Source organism: Pleuronectes platessa, chromosome 4, assembly GCF_947347685.1.
Source record: "Pleuronectes platessa chromosome 4, fPlePla1.1, whole genome shotgun sequence".
Taxonomy (NCBI): domain Eukaryota; kingdom Metazoa; phylum Chordata; class Actinopteri; order Pleuronectiformes; family Pleuronectidae; genus Pleuronectes; species Pleuronectes platessa.
This window is the reverse complement of record NC_070629.1, coordinates 14,763,999-14,779,546: the sequence shown is the minus strand read 5'-3', so window position 1 is coordinate 14,779,546 and position 15,548 is coordinate 14,763,999. Positions and strand designations below refer to the sequence as shown.

Genomic DNA, 15,548 nt, shown 5'->3' with positions numbered 1-15,548 from the left:
GCCACCAGCAGCAGGGGGGACCATGCAGGGGGGGTTACTGTTTCAGCACATATCCTATATTTAACTTGGGGGATTTTGATCTTAAAGGCACATACCCTCAGTCAGCTGTTGGACATTGGCAAACCCCTAGAGCTACATGATGGCAATTCTCTCAGATCTATAACAATATTGCATAACAGGTTTAAAATCTGACTACTTGGATTTGGTGTGTTATTGCGCTTAACTCAACAGCAAGTGAAATGGACCCACTCTCTATCTCCACTCCCCTCTGTTCATTCCCCCACTCACGTCTATTTCTGTCCCTCGCTGAGTCAGATGGACAGCTCCCAACTTAGAATGACACAAACAGGCAGAGCAACTCTCCCCAATTCAGAGAAGCTGAAAACATCAAGACGGCAGTGAAAAAGGAAACATCCAGAAAAACAGCTTTGGGAACTGCAGAGTGGAAGAGCCGGGAGGACGTTAACAAGATGGAGGAGTGTGAGAGTCTGGATCCGGAGATGACAGAGCTGCAGGAGCTTCAGTCTGAAACCTCCGAGGCCGTCAGTCAGGACGATGAGGACGAGTTAGAGGAGCTGCAGAACAGGTGCTTCACTCACTTATCTTGACTTTACACGCAGAATAATCTCAATTGTGGATCCGTTTGGGTGAAATTGTATAATTTCTGCTGGGAGATGCATGAATGGAGTCTGTGAGTGGAAGAACCACTTGTTTGTAGCCTTGTCTTATCTCCTTATAGAGAATGAGACCCATGCTAGACAAAGAGTGCATTACTTACTTAATATGACCATCTGTGATTCAGTTCAGAGCAGGAAATGTGAATGTGGCATGGCAGGTAGCTCTATTTGACTATTTGATATATTCACCATCCCATATCACACATCTCATTTATCGTGTTTCATTCTCAGTGCTGGAGCTATCCGTGACATGTCTTAAATAGTAGAAGACACCGATATGTTGGATGTATCTGTGAAGTCCAGGCATCTCTTCTCTTATATTACATGAGTGACGCTTTGGGATGTCACCTTGCTGTAGCCCCCCTCCATGAACCAAACTGTATTCATAGCGGGAGGAACAGCTCGCGACACATTTCATCCTTATTTTTCAGCTCATCCCTCACATTGGCAGCCTGGGCCTGAACACCTCGTCTAATGCTGGAGATTGACACGTCAAGTTATCGTCTTTAGAAAAGATTAGCGGGCATTCTGGTGTTGTCAGATTGGATTTTTCTGAATCGCCTCAGTGCTGCAAAACATTAATTAGGGCAGATGCTGCTCAGATATGTTTTGATTTGATTCATTGGTTTGTTCTCTGCTTGCATTTCCAAGAGGCTTGCCAGGAGGATCTCCTCTTGCACTCAGAGTGTTAAGTCATCCCCCTTCCTCCTCCAGTGAATGGCACAAACAGCCTGATCTCTCTTTCCTCTGACTCTGTTCCATTTCTCCCTCCTTCAGTCTGCGAGAGGTTGTCCAGGACCAGTCGGTGAAGCCCAAACTGCAGTGCCTGATGGTGGATCCATCGTTCTCCATGGTGACAGTGCAGAGTGAGGACAGTGGTATCGTTTGGGAGACAGCCTCCAGCCGCTGCTCTACTCCCTGGGCCTCCGAGACAAGCTCCAATTCTGAAGCCTACAGCATGGATGGCTCTGGAGCCGCGGGGAAGATCACCATCGTCTTCGATGAGGAGCGAATAGTCCGCAGGAGGATTAGGTCTGGAGGAAGGAGCAGCAGACTGGGGGACAGGCTTAGCCGACCTGGCAGCTCGAGATCCGCCTCAGTGTTGGGAGTGGAGCGACCGGAGATGATGGAGGTCTCTCTCCCCAACGTCAAAGAGGAGAAAACGGAAACAGAGCCAGACCTGGAAGAAATCAAAAACAAAGACCAGCAACTGTTTAGTTTGATTTCTGAGGGTTATGAGATCCTCAACATCAGGGTCCCCTCCAAACTTCCTACTGTGGATGAGGAGGAGAGCACGGAGCTGCACGACAATTTGTCTTATCTGGACCAGACTCCACAGATCAGGTCCCGAAATCCCCATGACTGGACACCAAGTCATGTCCTGCCAGAGGAGAGGGAAGTACTGGATCACCAAGAGGTACGTATCTGATTGATTTGAACAATTATTATGATGGGATATTTAATTTCTAACGCTAGTCCTTTCATTTACGTAAATTAATTTTTCCTATAAGATGCCTGTTTATTTGGAGATTTAAACATCACTATGTCCTGATTTGCTTATTTCTCCTCATCCCTCGGAACAGGACTCGTCTCAGCCATCTGCAGACACAGAAGCCGGACACACACCCACTCAGAAAGAGAGCACCAGTGACTTTGACTACTTTGAGAATTTTACCCTCTTGGATCATGCAGTTCCTGGAGAACAAGTTCCAGAGCTGCAGCAGAAGGAACAACAGCCTCCAGTGACACCCCAGGATGAGGAGCAAACACCTGCTAAGGAGATGGTCACAGACAGCCCCTCTGCATCAGAAGACTCTTTTGTCTTTGTAACAGATGTGGATATGGTTGAAGAACACCTGGATGAGGTCTTCTACGGAGAAGGATCTCCTGCTGATGCACCGCAGCGGAAGGACGATGACGAGGCAGACGGAGGAATTAGGATGAGGATGAGGCGAGAGAGCCAGAGAACAATGAAGGAGGGCGGTTCAGTGTTGTTTGGGAGCGAAGAGACAACGCTCACACCCATCTATATTTCCCCTGGACCCCCGAAGATCATCGACCTCATCCTTCTGGAGGAGCCCACCGCCATGTCCTTCATGTACTCTGACCTCTACGAGGACGCTGTAGGCCAGCGGCAGAGGAGTGACGAGGAATACTCAGAGGCGGAGAGCGTCACGTCTGAGAAGTCTTACAAGAGACGTTTCTCGGATTCAGACGAGGCAGACGGCTACCTGGAGAAGTTTATTTTGAAGGATGAAACTTCCACAGTGGAGGCCCAACCTGAGTCTGTGAAGGATATGAAGGAGGGGAGGATGATGTTTTCACATACTAAGTTTGAGATGACAGGGTGTCTAACAAGGATGGTTGAAGAAGCAGAAATAGACAAGACAGAGGAACCGAAGATACAGGAGGTCAGAGCTGGAGACAGCAGAGGTGATGTGCAATCAGCAACTTTTGAGGAGGAAATAGAAGGAGAGAAACTCTCAATGCTGACTGGAGAGCTGGATGGGGAAGAGGCCCCTGAAGAATCAGTTCAGGGGTTTAAACTGACAGAGGATAAGGAAATGAAACATGAGGTAAAAAAAGACCAGGCCGAGCCCCAGACTAGCAGCACTAATGAACCACTCCCTGATATTCAAGAGGTGGAGAAGGAAGTAGAGCAAAAAGAAAGAGAGAGTGAGGAGCATCAGAGAGAAGAGCACAAACAAAGTGAGCAGAGATTGACTGAAACCAAGCAACCATATCAGACACAAGAAGTGGTGGGGGAAATGCCTGAAGGGCTTGTGAAGGCCAAAGATGAGACAGCACCAGAAGAATCAGTTCAGGGGTTTAAACTGAGTGAGGTTAAGGAAATGAAACATGAGGTAAAAAGAGACCAGGCCGAGCCCCAGACTAGCAGCAGTAATGAACCACTTCCTGATATTCAAGAGGTGGAGAAGGTAGTAGAGCAAAAAGAAAGCGAGAGTCAGGAGCATCAGAGAGAAGAGCACAAACAAAGTGAACAAATCTTGACTGAAACCAAGCAACCATATCAGACACAAGAGGAGGTGGAAAAAATGCCTGAAGGGCTTGTGAAGGCCAAAGATGACACAGCACCTGAGAGCAACGAAGTGCCACAGACGGACGATCAATCAGAAATCCAAACAGAAGCCAGTGAAAATAACTTATCTGAAGAGGCAGCTGCTGACACCAAGATGGAGGATGCTGATGAGAAAACAACGACTGAGGCCAAACCAGAGGTCGTGGTCGAAGAGGAAGTTATCACCTCGACCACCTCAGGTGAAATGAGGACATCAGTTGAAACGTCACCGTGTGAGCAAACAAAAGACATTCCTGAGGATGTTGGACCTGTCGAAGTCATCACCGACTGCAATAGTGCAGTGCAAGCAGTTGTGGAGGTAACTGAAAAAGCAGTGAATGAAAAAGAGATCCAAACCAAGGTTCAGATTGATCTTCAGGAGGCAACACATGATAATACAGCAGATGTTCCAATGGCAACGCTGGAGGCTGCAGCTAAGAGTCAGTCACCGGAATTTGTCACTGAAGCTCATCAGGAATCAGATGTTAAAGCCGAGATTTCAAGCGAAGTCGCCGAACCCGTGATGCCAGACGAAATCGAGACGGATTCAAACGAAAAACATCGTGAAATGGTTGAAGCCCTGCAGCAGCAACCAGAGGAATCAATGACTGAAGTCAAAGCTAAAACACCCACAGACGACACTGGGACTGTAGTTCAAGACATGGTGAGTGTAGGTGACGAGTTGATCCTCCTCGTCCCCAAAGGACAAGCTGTAGAGATGGACATTGACATCAGTCAGTGGTCAGACAAGACCCCAAGTGATGAAAAAGCTGTCCCTGAACCTGATAGTGTATATGAGCATCTTGTAGCATCTGAAGATATACCAATGCTAATCAAAGAAACAAAGACAGAGACTCAGTTGGAATTAGAACCAGAAGTTCATGAAAAGGTAGAAGAACCTCTTGAAAATGACTTAGACAGAGCGTACTCACCACCTGCTCCTGAGGAGGAGGTCCACACAGAGGAGAAGAAGACGGAGGAGGACGTAGATGAAGACGAGGGTGTCTTTTCTCCTCTTAGGACATTTACTCCCCTGGAGGATTTATCTGGGCTTCAGGGAGAGGATATACCACCAGAAGAACCAGATGTTGAACTGAAGGCCGAGGTGAACGAAGCGGCAGATGCCCCAGAAGCAATCATTATAATCCAGGATGTAGCTCCAGATGTTGATCTGCAAAGAGAGGATACAGAGCAAAGGATGGAGCAAGATGAAGTGGATGAAGAGGCTCCAGAAGCTCCTGTGGAGGAGTTGGAATATGAGATGATTTCTAAACAGGATGCAGAGGAGATGCCTGAATCGGAAACACAAAGAGATGCAGAGGAATCCAGGCCTGAGTCTGGCCAGAGCAAAGAGGAGAGGAGAGGTGTAGAGATGGAGATGGAGGAGGCAGAGGAGAAAGTGTCCCCAGAAGAAGAGCTGATCGAGGCTGACTATGACATCATCGATGCTGAGGAGGAGAATCAGGCCCGACTGGCTGCTGAGCTGCAGGAGATGGACTGGTTCTGTCTCACCTGTGGATGTCTGCTGCCAGAGGACGAATGTGAGTCAGGGAAACATCAGAGCCATGAGGGGATGTCGGTCGACAAAGCATATGAGGAAGTCAAGGTAGTGTACAAAGCACATATTGCCTATGTTGTGATCTGTATGTTTTAAATGTACAGCTTTACATGTTTGCAAAGGGCAACTTCACTGAAATTACACATGGAAATCAGATCACTTGTAATGGCAAGTCCTTACTTTGGGTTCATAATAAGTTTCTAACAAAAGATTATGTTCAGTTACACTATGGGAAATCAAGCAGCAGTTTCCATAACTTACGGCAGTTATCACATAGCAGGTCATCATCATACACTTTACCAGAATTATTACACACGGTTATGATAGTCATGCTCTTTACTGGAATTGGTTGGATCATCATATAATAAACTGGTCCTAAATTAGTTGTCTATAACTTTTCCACTCATGCTGGCAAGGTTGTGTTTCCCTCAGGCTGTGGCCAAGCACATTGAATTGTTGTGATGTAATGCTCCACTTTGATCTGTGGAAAGGTCCAGTGTGTCATCATCAGGGGGAGACTGAGATTTGATCTGTTCCCTCACCCACACCAACAAACAAACACATACACACACTGTTCTTGTTGTGGAGTTCCTCAGGATCAGCACAGGGTCAGCCACATTTGTATTTAAAATATTTTAATACACCTTCTAGCAATCTAAAAATGTTTTATTACCCACAGTTTTCAAAAAGCTTTAATTAGAGAAAGCTCATCAGTTTGATGCTACATTCATCAGGAGAGAAAATATTCAGTTTTGAAATATTTTTCTTCATATGAAGATGTATTAGAAAACATATCATAAACAATCACAGTAAAATATTTGGCATCTAAATGATGGGAAAGCTGGACCAAACTGAGAAATTAGGGATGCACCGAATATTCGGCCGAATATTGCAAAAAAGGCCACATTCGGCCACATTCGGTATCCGGTAAAATGAGTGAAAAACAAGGCCGAATATTAGCGGCGCGTTTTAATGACGCAAGCAAACAGCGTCTAGTGACGCGATAAACGTAAACAAAGATGTCCGCGAAGAACTATAAATCAAAAAGGGTCCGTCCGATCCGTCCGTCCGTCATTCCGAAACGGACTCGGAGAAGCATACTGAGGCCATGATTTATAGTTTTACGAGCCTTTTTGTTGTGAAAACAATTCACCGCCAGAACAGTAGATGGCGAAACGAAAGTCGAGCTTAGACAAGCCTACCTCATGAGGTATATAGAATAAGTCCACGCTGGTTTATTTACGTCCTCCCGGCTCCTCACACACAGTGAACGATGGCAACTAACAGAAAAAGGATGTTGATGACGCGACAGTTTTTGCTGAATAAAGTGACACCCAGCGGGTCAAAATGCTTTTGTTATTGTGTCTTAACGCAGCGGTTCCCCGGTCTTGTTTCCAAACTGCGTTGCTAATTCAACAGCTGCAACAGCTTGAAGCTACACGGAGGCAGCTAGCTCCCCCCAGCTTCCACACACAGTCAGCAGGGACACCCGATACTAACTACTACCAAGTGTTTGCTTCTAACCTGACGGTGTTTGAGAAACAGTGTCATGACAGCCGTGGGATTAAAGTCAGCGGGTTTTTGCGCTGTTCCCACCGCAGTTAGCATGGTGGCTAGCCCGCTAGCCCCGTTATCAAAGTTCGTTATAACCGTATGTGACCGTACACACATGCTGTAAGTGCTCTAACCAGCCACCGTCAGCCGGACAACGCCGCTTGCTTAACACACTTGTCACATTAATCATAGAGTCGTAGTTGTGATTTTGGTTTATTGTGATGTAGGGAATGGAACAGGAAGTTTCCATTCCGAAATGCTGGCGTTAGCGGACCAATCACAGCCAAGTGCTATCCGTGGGCTGTCCGTCATTTCGACGTGTAAAATGAGAGCTGCACGAAAAGCTCTCCGAGGAGCCTCGGAGAGGCACGGAGAGGGCGTTCCACGTTGGAGAGGGCGGTCCTATCTGTCCGTGTCCGTCAAAACGGAGAAGCATACATTGGCCTTAAGTAGACCTATGGCTTGATACAGGCACAGTTGTTTTGTTTTAATGTTTTTGTCTGTAAAGCAATTTGGGTTGTCTTGTCTCAGATGTCAGTTTCTTTCTGATGACAAATCTGTTCTGGTCAGGGATATGTTATGTACCTGTAAGTGTTTGATGTTACAAGCACACTTGCTATTTACCTCAGCCTTTACATTATTGTTTACATTATAGCCTACTGTTACTTAGTAGACTTGTGCCAACTTTTGCACTTTTTTGCACAACATGTCAGAAATGTTAAATAAACATTTACTTTCTTTGAAAATCATGTCTATGTATTTTATTTTTGCAAATTAAAAAAAATAAATAATGAAAAACTTAACAACCACATTCGGTATTCGGTATTCGGTATTCGGCCAAGCGTTTGATTATTATTCGGCACAAATTCTCTATTCGGTGCATCCCTACTGAGAATGATCAGATGTCAGCTTCAGATGAAATCTGAACCTGGTCTAGTGCCTGTGTGATGTTGTATTTATAAGAAACACTGACAGCCTGTAAACTGTAAATAAGAAGCAGATCAAGGCTGTGATACAAGTCCCACCTCACTCAGACACTACACCGAGTGGAACATCCATGGTGACAAGTTTACCAAGACAACTTAGCAAACCTGTCTCCAGTCCAGTTCTCTGAGCTGTACACCCCGACACGTCCTCAGCTCCTGTACACACACACACACACACACACACACAACTGTTCCTCACAGTCTTAGTAGTGAGCAGTCGGCTTTACGAGGATCAGAGAGCGATCTGCTGAATCCTCCATGATGATTCCCCTTAAAGCTGCTGGAGGCAACTTTTTGACCTAAAGATTAACCTGTGTCATCAGTCGAAATAACAACAGTAAGAAGGAGACTCCATCTCCCAGACATCAGTCAGATTGCCTTTGTAAAATACATGTTTCAGAAGCAAATGATGGGATGAATTTAATCACTAGTAGTACTACAGAGGCAGTTTAAGTTTGGTGCAGCTTTCAAAACTAAAGCTCTCTCTCTCTATCTTTATATATATATATATATATATATATATATACACATGTACATATATATATATGCCTGGTGATTTACGTATAAATGTTTGTATAACAGGAGAAGCTGAGTGACTGGATCTCAGAGCTGCAGGGTCGGTCAGAGAACATTGAGGACTTGGTGTCTGAACTGGAGCTGGCCTACAACTCTGTAGAGGTGAGGCATGTTCACTTAATGTCACACACATTTAATTTTCCCTTGCTCTAAAATGTTTGCATGATCAGATTCATATTTATTGTTCAGCATGACTTCTCAGCAGTACATCATTTTACCAGAGAACGATTGTTAAATCACAGTGTCTCTGTGTCTTGGTCACTCTCCTCGCCACCAGGACCAGTGTGTGGATGGCGAGGTGGCGATGCAGGCACAGAACGAGGAGATGATGGCTCTGGTGATGGAGCAGTACAACAACATGTCCGTCAGCATGGAGGAGGAGAAGAAGGCCAAGCTGGAGCAGTTGTACGACCAGATAGTCTCCTTCCAGGAGAGCATTGACACCACCAAGGCCACGCTGGAGACCACTGCCAGAGAGGCCGAGACCGATGCACGGGTGAGTCCTGAAGATTGATTAGATCATTGGTGTTGTGATTGGACAAAGATTGGTGATCAGTGTTTGAGTCACACTTCTGATGAACCCCTCTTCGATCTGTTCTCCTATTAGTCTCCTGAGGACATTCGTGCAAGGTACTGTCCTTGAATGGAGTGTGAGCTAGTGTGGTTTTCATAACAACTAAATAATGTCGCTGGATACTGATAACCAGTGCAGCATGCTGCTTGACCAGCAGGGATATAACATTACTGATTGAATTCTGGGTGTAGATTTTGATTCCACAAACCAAGCTCGACCTATAGCAAAGACGGCTTTTGACATTTGTTTGTTGTTGTAGCCAGAAGTTAAACGTTGTGGTCGTGTGTTTAGGCTCGAGGCAGCTCTAGACTCAGCCATGTCACTGGAGCTGGGTCCCAAGGGACTACTGGTGTTCGAGGACTACGCCAAGGGCAACACCTCCAGCTCACACGTCGAACATCGCAAGGGAATCCCAGGTCTGTCTTAAACAGACATCTCTTTACAGATACATGTGAATCCACATGAAGTCTAGTGTCATGCATGTGTGTTTTGTTCTGCGCCTCAGTGCCTCAGAGGCCCACGCTGCAGCCCCAGGAGCCAGGCTCAGCCACCAGCACCAGTGTCACCGTTTACTGGAAGGTCAACCCTGGAGATATCATAGACTGCTTCCAGGTCTACTGCATGGAGGATCCACATGGAGGTAAACACTGTTATTTGACTGACATTTGTATAGTTTTCATTTTGTGTGTGTGTTTAAAAAATATGTATTTTACTGTCTTAATGTTGTTCTTTTATCTGGCGTATGGTCTGGCTTCTGGGACTGGCTAACTTTGTACTTACAATTATTTTGTGAAGCACGTTGTTACTCAGGTGTTATAGAAATATAATTGTTTTTATTTTTATTATTATTATTTAACCTGGTAATTAGTGGGAAAACTTATTTAGACTTATTTAGACTTACTGCTCTGAGCTTGATAACATGGTATGATCTCAAATGATGACCTATCTTGAGACAAAAATAAATGATTGGTCTTTATAAATGTTATATTGTATTATAGGTTTTTTTTTTTTTCAGTATTTGTAGTGGGTATAGTTCTGTTGACATAATGCTTCATACTTATATTGCTGTTGTCCACAGCTGTGTCCGAGGAGTACCGTGTGACAGTGAAGGAGAGTTACTGTGTCTTGGAGGAGCTGGAGCCTGATAAGACATACAAGGTGTGGGTGATGGCTGTCAACTACACAGGCTGCTCTCTGCCCAGCGACAGACTCGCCTTCACAACCGGTCAGTGCACAACGACTTTAACTTTTTGATCTAGTGTTTAGATTTCTGTTGCATGACATATCAAGGTTTATCCAGGCAGCAGCACTTTGTCTATTGTCTTAGATCCTTGTTCTCCCTCTGGCAGCTCCATCAGTGCCAGTGATTGACACAGAGCGCTGTACTATCATGTGGGACTCGGCCACGCTGAGGTGGCAGAAGCAGAACCCCGGACAGAGTTACACTCTGGAGTACTGCCGTCAGTATGACCTGGAGGGAGAGGGGCTCAGGTGCGTCTCTGAGATGATGCATGATCTGACCTGGATCATTTGTTTGTAGCAAGTCAAGATGACTGTTTTAATCTGACAGGTAGTAGAATCAGGAAAATTATGTAGGTGAGATAAGATAAGATCAGATCAGATGATCCTTAATTAGTCCTACTGTGTGGGAATTTGCTGTGTGAGCAGTAAAGAGGAAAAAAACATCAGTGAAATTCATGAATAAGTGAATATACAAAATAATATATTTTTTACATAGAAATAGAAAGAAATATATTCACTATGTAAACAGAATATATTAAGTATGCAGAAAAATGCAATGATTAATTTGAAAATATTTTGTTATTATAACTTTGAAAATTACTATCTGATAATGACTTGTAAATTAAAACGTCAAGCCATGACCCAGAGGTGGAGGAAGTACTTATACTTATTACTAAAGTAAAAGTACAAATAAATAGACAAAAATGCACTCAAGTAAAAGTACTGCTTCTTGTCTAATAGTAAGTAAGTACCTGGTTTTTTAATTTACAAAATTGTTCCCAATGCAACAGCATTATATCTGACTCTTATTGCTGGCCTCTGAATCCAGTGATGCTGCTGCTCTCATACATTAAACCTTTATGCTGTACAATGGTTTAAAGTGTGTGTGTTTGTGTGTGTGTTCCCAGAACTATCTCAGGTATCAGGATCTGTGAACAGAGGGTTCTTCTGCAGCCCAATGAGAATTATCTGTTTTACATCAAAGCTGTGAATGAGGCTGGAGCCAGCGAACAGAGCGAGGCTGCACTCATCTCCACAAAAGGTTAAAAGAAACACACACTTTGACTGTTTTTGTTGTTGTATTTGTTTTTAAAGTTATCTCCTGCTACCTGTTCTTTCTTCCAGGTACGAGGTTCCACCTGCTGAAGGCCTCGGCTCACCCTGCGTTGGAGCTTTCAGAGGACCAGACCGCTCTGCACTTTTCCCAGGACACGCGTGAAAACATGCCACTCGCAGACAAACAGTGAGTTTAAAGGTCCAGTGTTCACGATTTAGGTGAACGGAATCTATTGGCAGAATATAAGTATACAACAATGCGAGTGATGTTTTCACTAGTGTGTTTCTTCTTAATTGTACAAATTGTTGTTTCCTTTATCCTATAATGGACCCTTTATATTTAAATTCTTTACATTTACATCAGGAGCGGGTCCACTCTACTGAGGCCGCCATTTTTTTTAAAGTAGCCCAAACTGGACAAACTAAAATTTTTTTGACTTTTTATGACGACTGAATGCTACCACATGTTCTTTTTCATATTTGGAAGGGGAGGGTGAGTTGAGGTATTCAGCTGCAACATACAACATCACCACTAGATGTCACTACATTTCACATACTGAACCTTTAACAAAGTTTCCACAACTTCCTACTTGAGGGAATGTTTCATGAACATGTGTAAACCTTTAGTATGTGTGTTTTTTTGTCGAGGTGTCCATCCGTCCTGGGTGAGTTGCTGTCAGCACGTGGGCGTTACTACTGGGAGACGATTGTCTCAGGAAGCACAGCGTACAGACTTGGAGTGGCGTACAGCGCAGCCAATAGAGGCAGCTCACTGGGGGAAAACAGCCAGTCATGGTGTTTGCAGTGTGTCCCTACACCCTCAGGGTATGCATACCTCTCCCCTCTTATTAAAGATACCTCACATCGTCACTCTAAATATTCCAACTGTTTGTCTTTGCAGTTGCAGATATCAGCTGCTCTACAACCACGTTCAGTCCAGCGTGTTTGTGATTGAGGTGCCGGAGCGAGTAGGTACCCTCCTGGATTACCAGCTCGGTCGTCTGTCTTTCTACAACCCCCTCAGTGGTCAGCTGCTGGGGACGTTCAGCCAGCGCTTCACCCAGCCGTGCCACCCTGCTCTGGCCCTGGAGATGCCGGGCAGTCTGGAAGTCAGGATGGTGCTGGAGGTGCCAGAGTTTACCAAGGACAGTTAGCTCAACTACCCACATGAAGAGTTTACACTAAATGATGGACAATATCACTTTCTTTATGTTTTTTTTAATGACCACTATTCTACTGAGAAGAGCACCGATCTGACAGGACATCAAATATATTTAAATCCACAGACAAGCAGGAAGACACAAATGGATCCTATTCATTTAGAGCGCCATTGATTGGTTGTTTTGTTGTTTAAAGGGCCCATATTGTATAAAATACATTTTCTGGGCTTTAACTATCCGTTATTACTTGAAGGAGTCAGTAAGGACCCTCAAAGTATGAAAACAGTCACTGCGCAGACTTTTGCACTCAGTCCATTCTAAGAAATATGTTGTCGAAACGTCTCGTTTTCTTACTTCCTCCCCCGAATGATGTCATTCAGGATCCCACTCGTCTCTCTAAGCCACACCCAGCCGGTACCAGTACAGCCTACAAACCCACCAACACCGCTCAAAGTCACCTCCACCACCACCTCCCCTCCACACCGAATGCGACACCCAGCAGACATGTTGCTGAGCTAGCAGCTTGTTAGCTTCCACAGGCTGACCACAACAAACAACACTGAAGAAACACTGCAGCATGGAGGGATGCAAGGTAGAGAATGTGTCCCTGCACATTCCTCCTGAGAGCGTTACTGTTCGAGACCAGCGGCTACACTTTGTTTCTTCTGACGTGCCGTGTCGCTGTGCTCAGTACGAAGTAACGTAGACATTACACCGTAATGAAACTCTGTGCTGTAACTCAGGATTTACTCCTACATGGCGACTGTCCTGCTGAAACTTGAACAGACATGAGGACGGTGCTACTTACCGTTCAGAAACATCCTGTTGTAACCGAAGCTGTGTTTACCTGGGTGAATGCGCAAGAAGGAGACCGCGGATAGGCCTGGTCGCGTGTCACTCATAGTGCAGTCTGCCAATCAGAGGAGGGGCTCAAGAGGCAGGCAAAAACCGTCTGTTCTGTCTGCAGCTCCAGAGAGAGGCAGAGGAGAGGACATGGAAACACACATAGCAGCAGTTATTTTGGCTTTAAACCACTGATATATCATCTTAGGTGTACCAGGACCTCTAATTAAATCCCAGAATGGTGTAAAATATGGGCCCTTTAAAGGAACCTGATCGGCCTAGAGCTCAATGTCCTGTGATCGAGCTAAGGCAGAACGATATGGTCAAAAATTATATAAAGATAAAAAATGCTAATATTAGTTGATATCGATAATCATCACGATAAATGTTACATTATTATGTCTTAGGTTTAAAGACGGATTTTGCTCCTGAGTGAAGGTTGTGGTTTTAAACTCGTCTTTATGGACAGAGGATAACAAACACAATGAGGTAAATTATGAGTTATGCCTCTTCACTGTGCCTGCACAACAGATAGTCATTATAGAGCTATATATGTGACTTTTGCCATTTTGCTATTAAAATGACATTAGGATTATTATTGATATTGTTTCATTGCCAAGCCTTAGATCAAACACAAATGAAAACCTGGAGAAATTAAAAATGTTATTTTGCAAATATCAAAGAGAGAAGCAAGTGTGGAACATAACTGGAATTCAATCAGAGTTGACATTTTTTCACCGGTGAGCATCTTGTACTTTGTTTTGTGGAGGGAGAAGTGAATTGTGTTGTGGATTATTCTGTAATTATGGCCATAATGTATGTTTTGTAAATGTTTGTTGATTTAATATACTCTCAGTTGCCTTACTGACCTGACACTGTGAGTAAAGGCTCCGACACATTGAAGTCATAGCTGTGATAGATCAAGTCTTTTGTCAGTTTATATCTCCAAAAAGATACTGTAGCACTTTTTAAATTGTGTTTCATATTGTGAATAGGTCTATTTGTGTAAATAACCTTTGTAAACAGATCAGTTCTTTAATTTGTGTTTATGTGCATTTGATTGTCAACAAAGATCAACTGTTTTACTTCCTCTGTCCTGTAAAACCTATTTTTAACCCTGAGCTGAATGAAAACGATTTTTGTTTTCTAATTGCACAACTGGACTGATCATTGACTCAGCTCAACACTTGTCCTACTCACGCTCACCACCAGAGGGCCGCAGGACTCCATTACATGCTCCATTAGCTGTAATATTGAGTCAAGAGCAAAAATAAGTGATTGATAATATAGTTTAACATTATCAACCAACAGTTGTATGTAAACTTTGATGCACAAATTTAATGTAAAAAAAGTGTTCAAGATTCTTTTATCTTGAAATATACCTCAGACAAATATACTGTACTTTTACAAACGTTCTTTACTGAATCTATCATGTATTTCAACTTTCAAATACTTCTCATGACCTACAGCTACTGAGGATTTGAGTTTTAAACACCTCACATGACAAGCTTGTCTTTCCCAGCAGACATGTCATTATTCAAGTATTATGTTTCTATTTTTCCAGACCCCATTTTTTTTTGTCTGACACCTTTCCTCATTTCTGGGGAAACGGAGAGGGGAGGGAGAGAGGGGAGAAGAGGAAGAGGAGGGCAAACACATGCAGGCCTTCAGGGAACAGCTGCTGGCCTCCAGAACAGCTCTGTGCTCAGTTGGAGCTGGGAGGGGAGCTCTTTGAAAAGTAACCCTAACCCTCATTTTACTGGAAATCGACTCTTCTCAGCAGTCCTGCAGCGGATCACACTGCACAGAGAAGTTGGAACACTTTACTTTGTACAGCTGAATTCAGGTAGACTCGGTTTCGCTGCTTAACACTAGTTCTGTGACACTGTTTGATATATATATATTTTCTAACACAGGGAAAAGAGAACAGGGCCAGAATAGTCACTGGAAATCACTGCAACAGGTCCAAATGCACCGAATACATAACAAACCAAAAGGCGTTTCAGCAGGAGTCCACCCACACGTGACCTATGACGAGAAAATTATCCAATTCCTTTTTTTCCATGTCTAAGGCCAAAAGCAGACAAAGAGCACTCTATCCTCCCCAACATGTAAACACATGATCACACAATCACAGCGGCACGGTGGATAACAGGGAAATCATCTGTTATGGTCACTGGAAAGACAGGTCAGCCAATAACACGGCTTGATGATGACCTGGCTTATTGAGAAGATGGAGACGT

At 44.1% G+C, this 15,548-nt stretch overlaps 1 protein-coding gene across 1 annotated transcript; it reads left to right on the top strand.

Annotated features, from left to right (window-relative positions):
- Positions 1-470: 470 nt before the first annotated feature.
- Positions 471-14,461, top strand: cmya5 (cardiomyopathy associated 5). Its single transcript, XM_053421043.1, has 13 exons — positions 471-586; positions 1,455-2,094; positions 2,261-5,362; positions 8,437-8,532; positions 8,708-8,930; positions 9,268-9,420; positions 9,510-9,644; positions 10,083-10,229; positions 10,354-10,495; positions 11,155-11,288; positions 11,372-11,489; positions 11,951-12,127; positions 12,204-14,461. Exons 1-13 carry the CDS (start codon positions 471-473, stop codon positions 12,454-12,456), a joined length of 5,436 nt encoding a protein of 1,811 aa, XP_053277018.1. The 3' UTR covers positions 12,457-14,461.
- The last annotated feature ends 1,087 nt before the right edge of the window (positions 14,462-15,548 follow it).

Bases quoted from the DNA above. Each gene is read 5' to 3' on its own strand.
- cmya5 (XM_053421043.1), top strand. From the start codon at position 471: ATGGAGGAGTGTGAGAGTCTGGATCCGGAGATGACAGAGCTGCAGGAG. The intron at 2,095-2,260 runs GTACGTATCTGA...CCCTCGGAACAG, and splicing joins AAGTACTGGATCACCAAGAG to GACTCGTCTCAGCCATCTGC. The intron at 8,931-9,267 runs GTCCTGAAGATT...TGTTGTAGCCAG, and splicing joins CGAGACCGATGCACGGGTGA to AAGTTAAACGTTGTGGTCGT.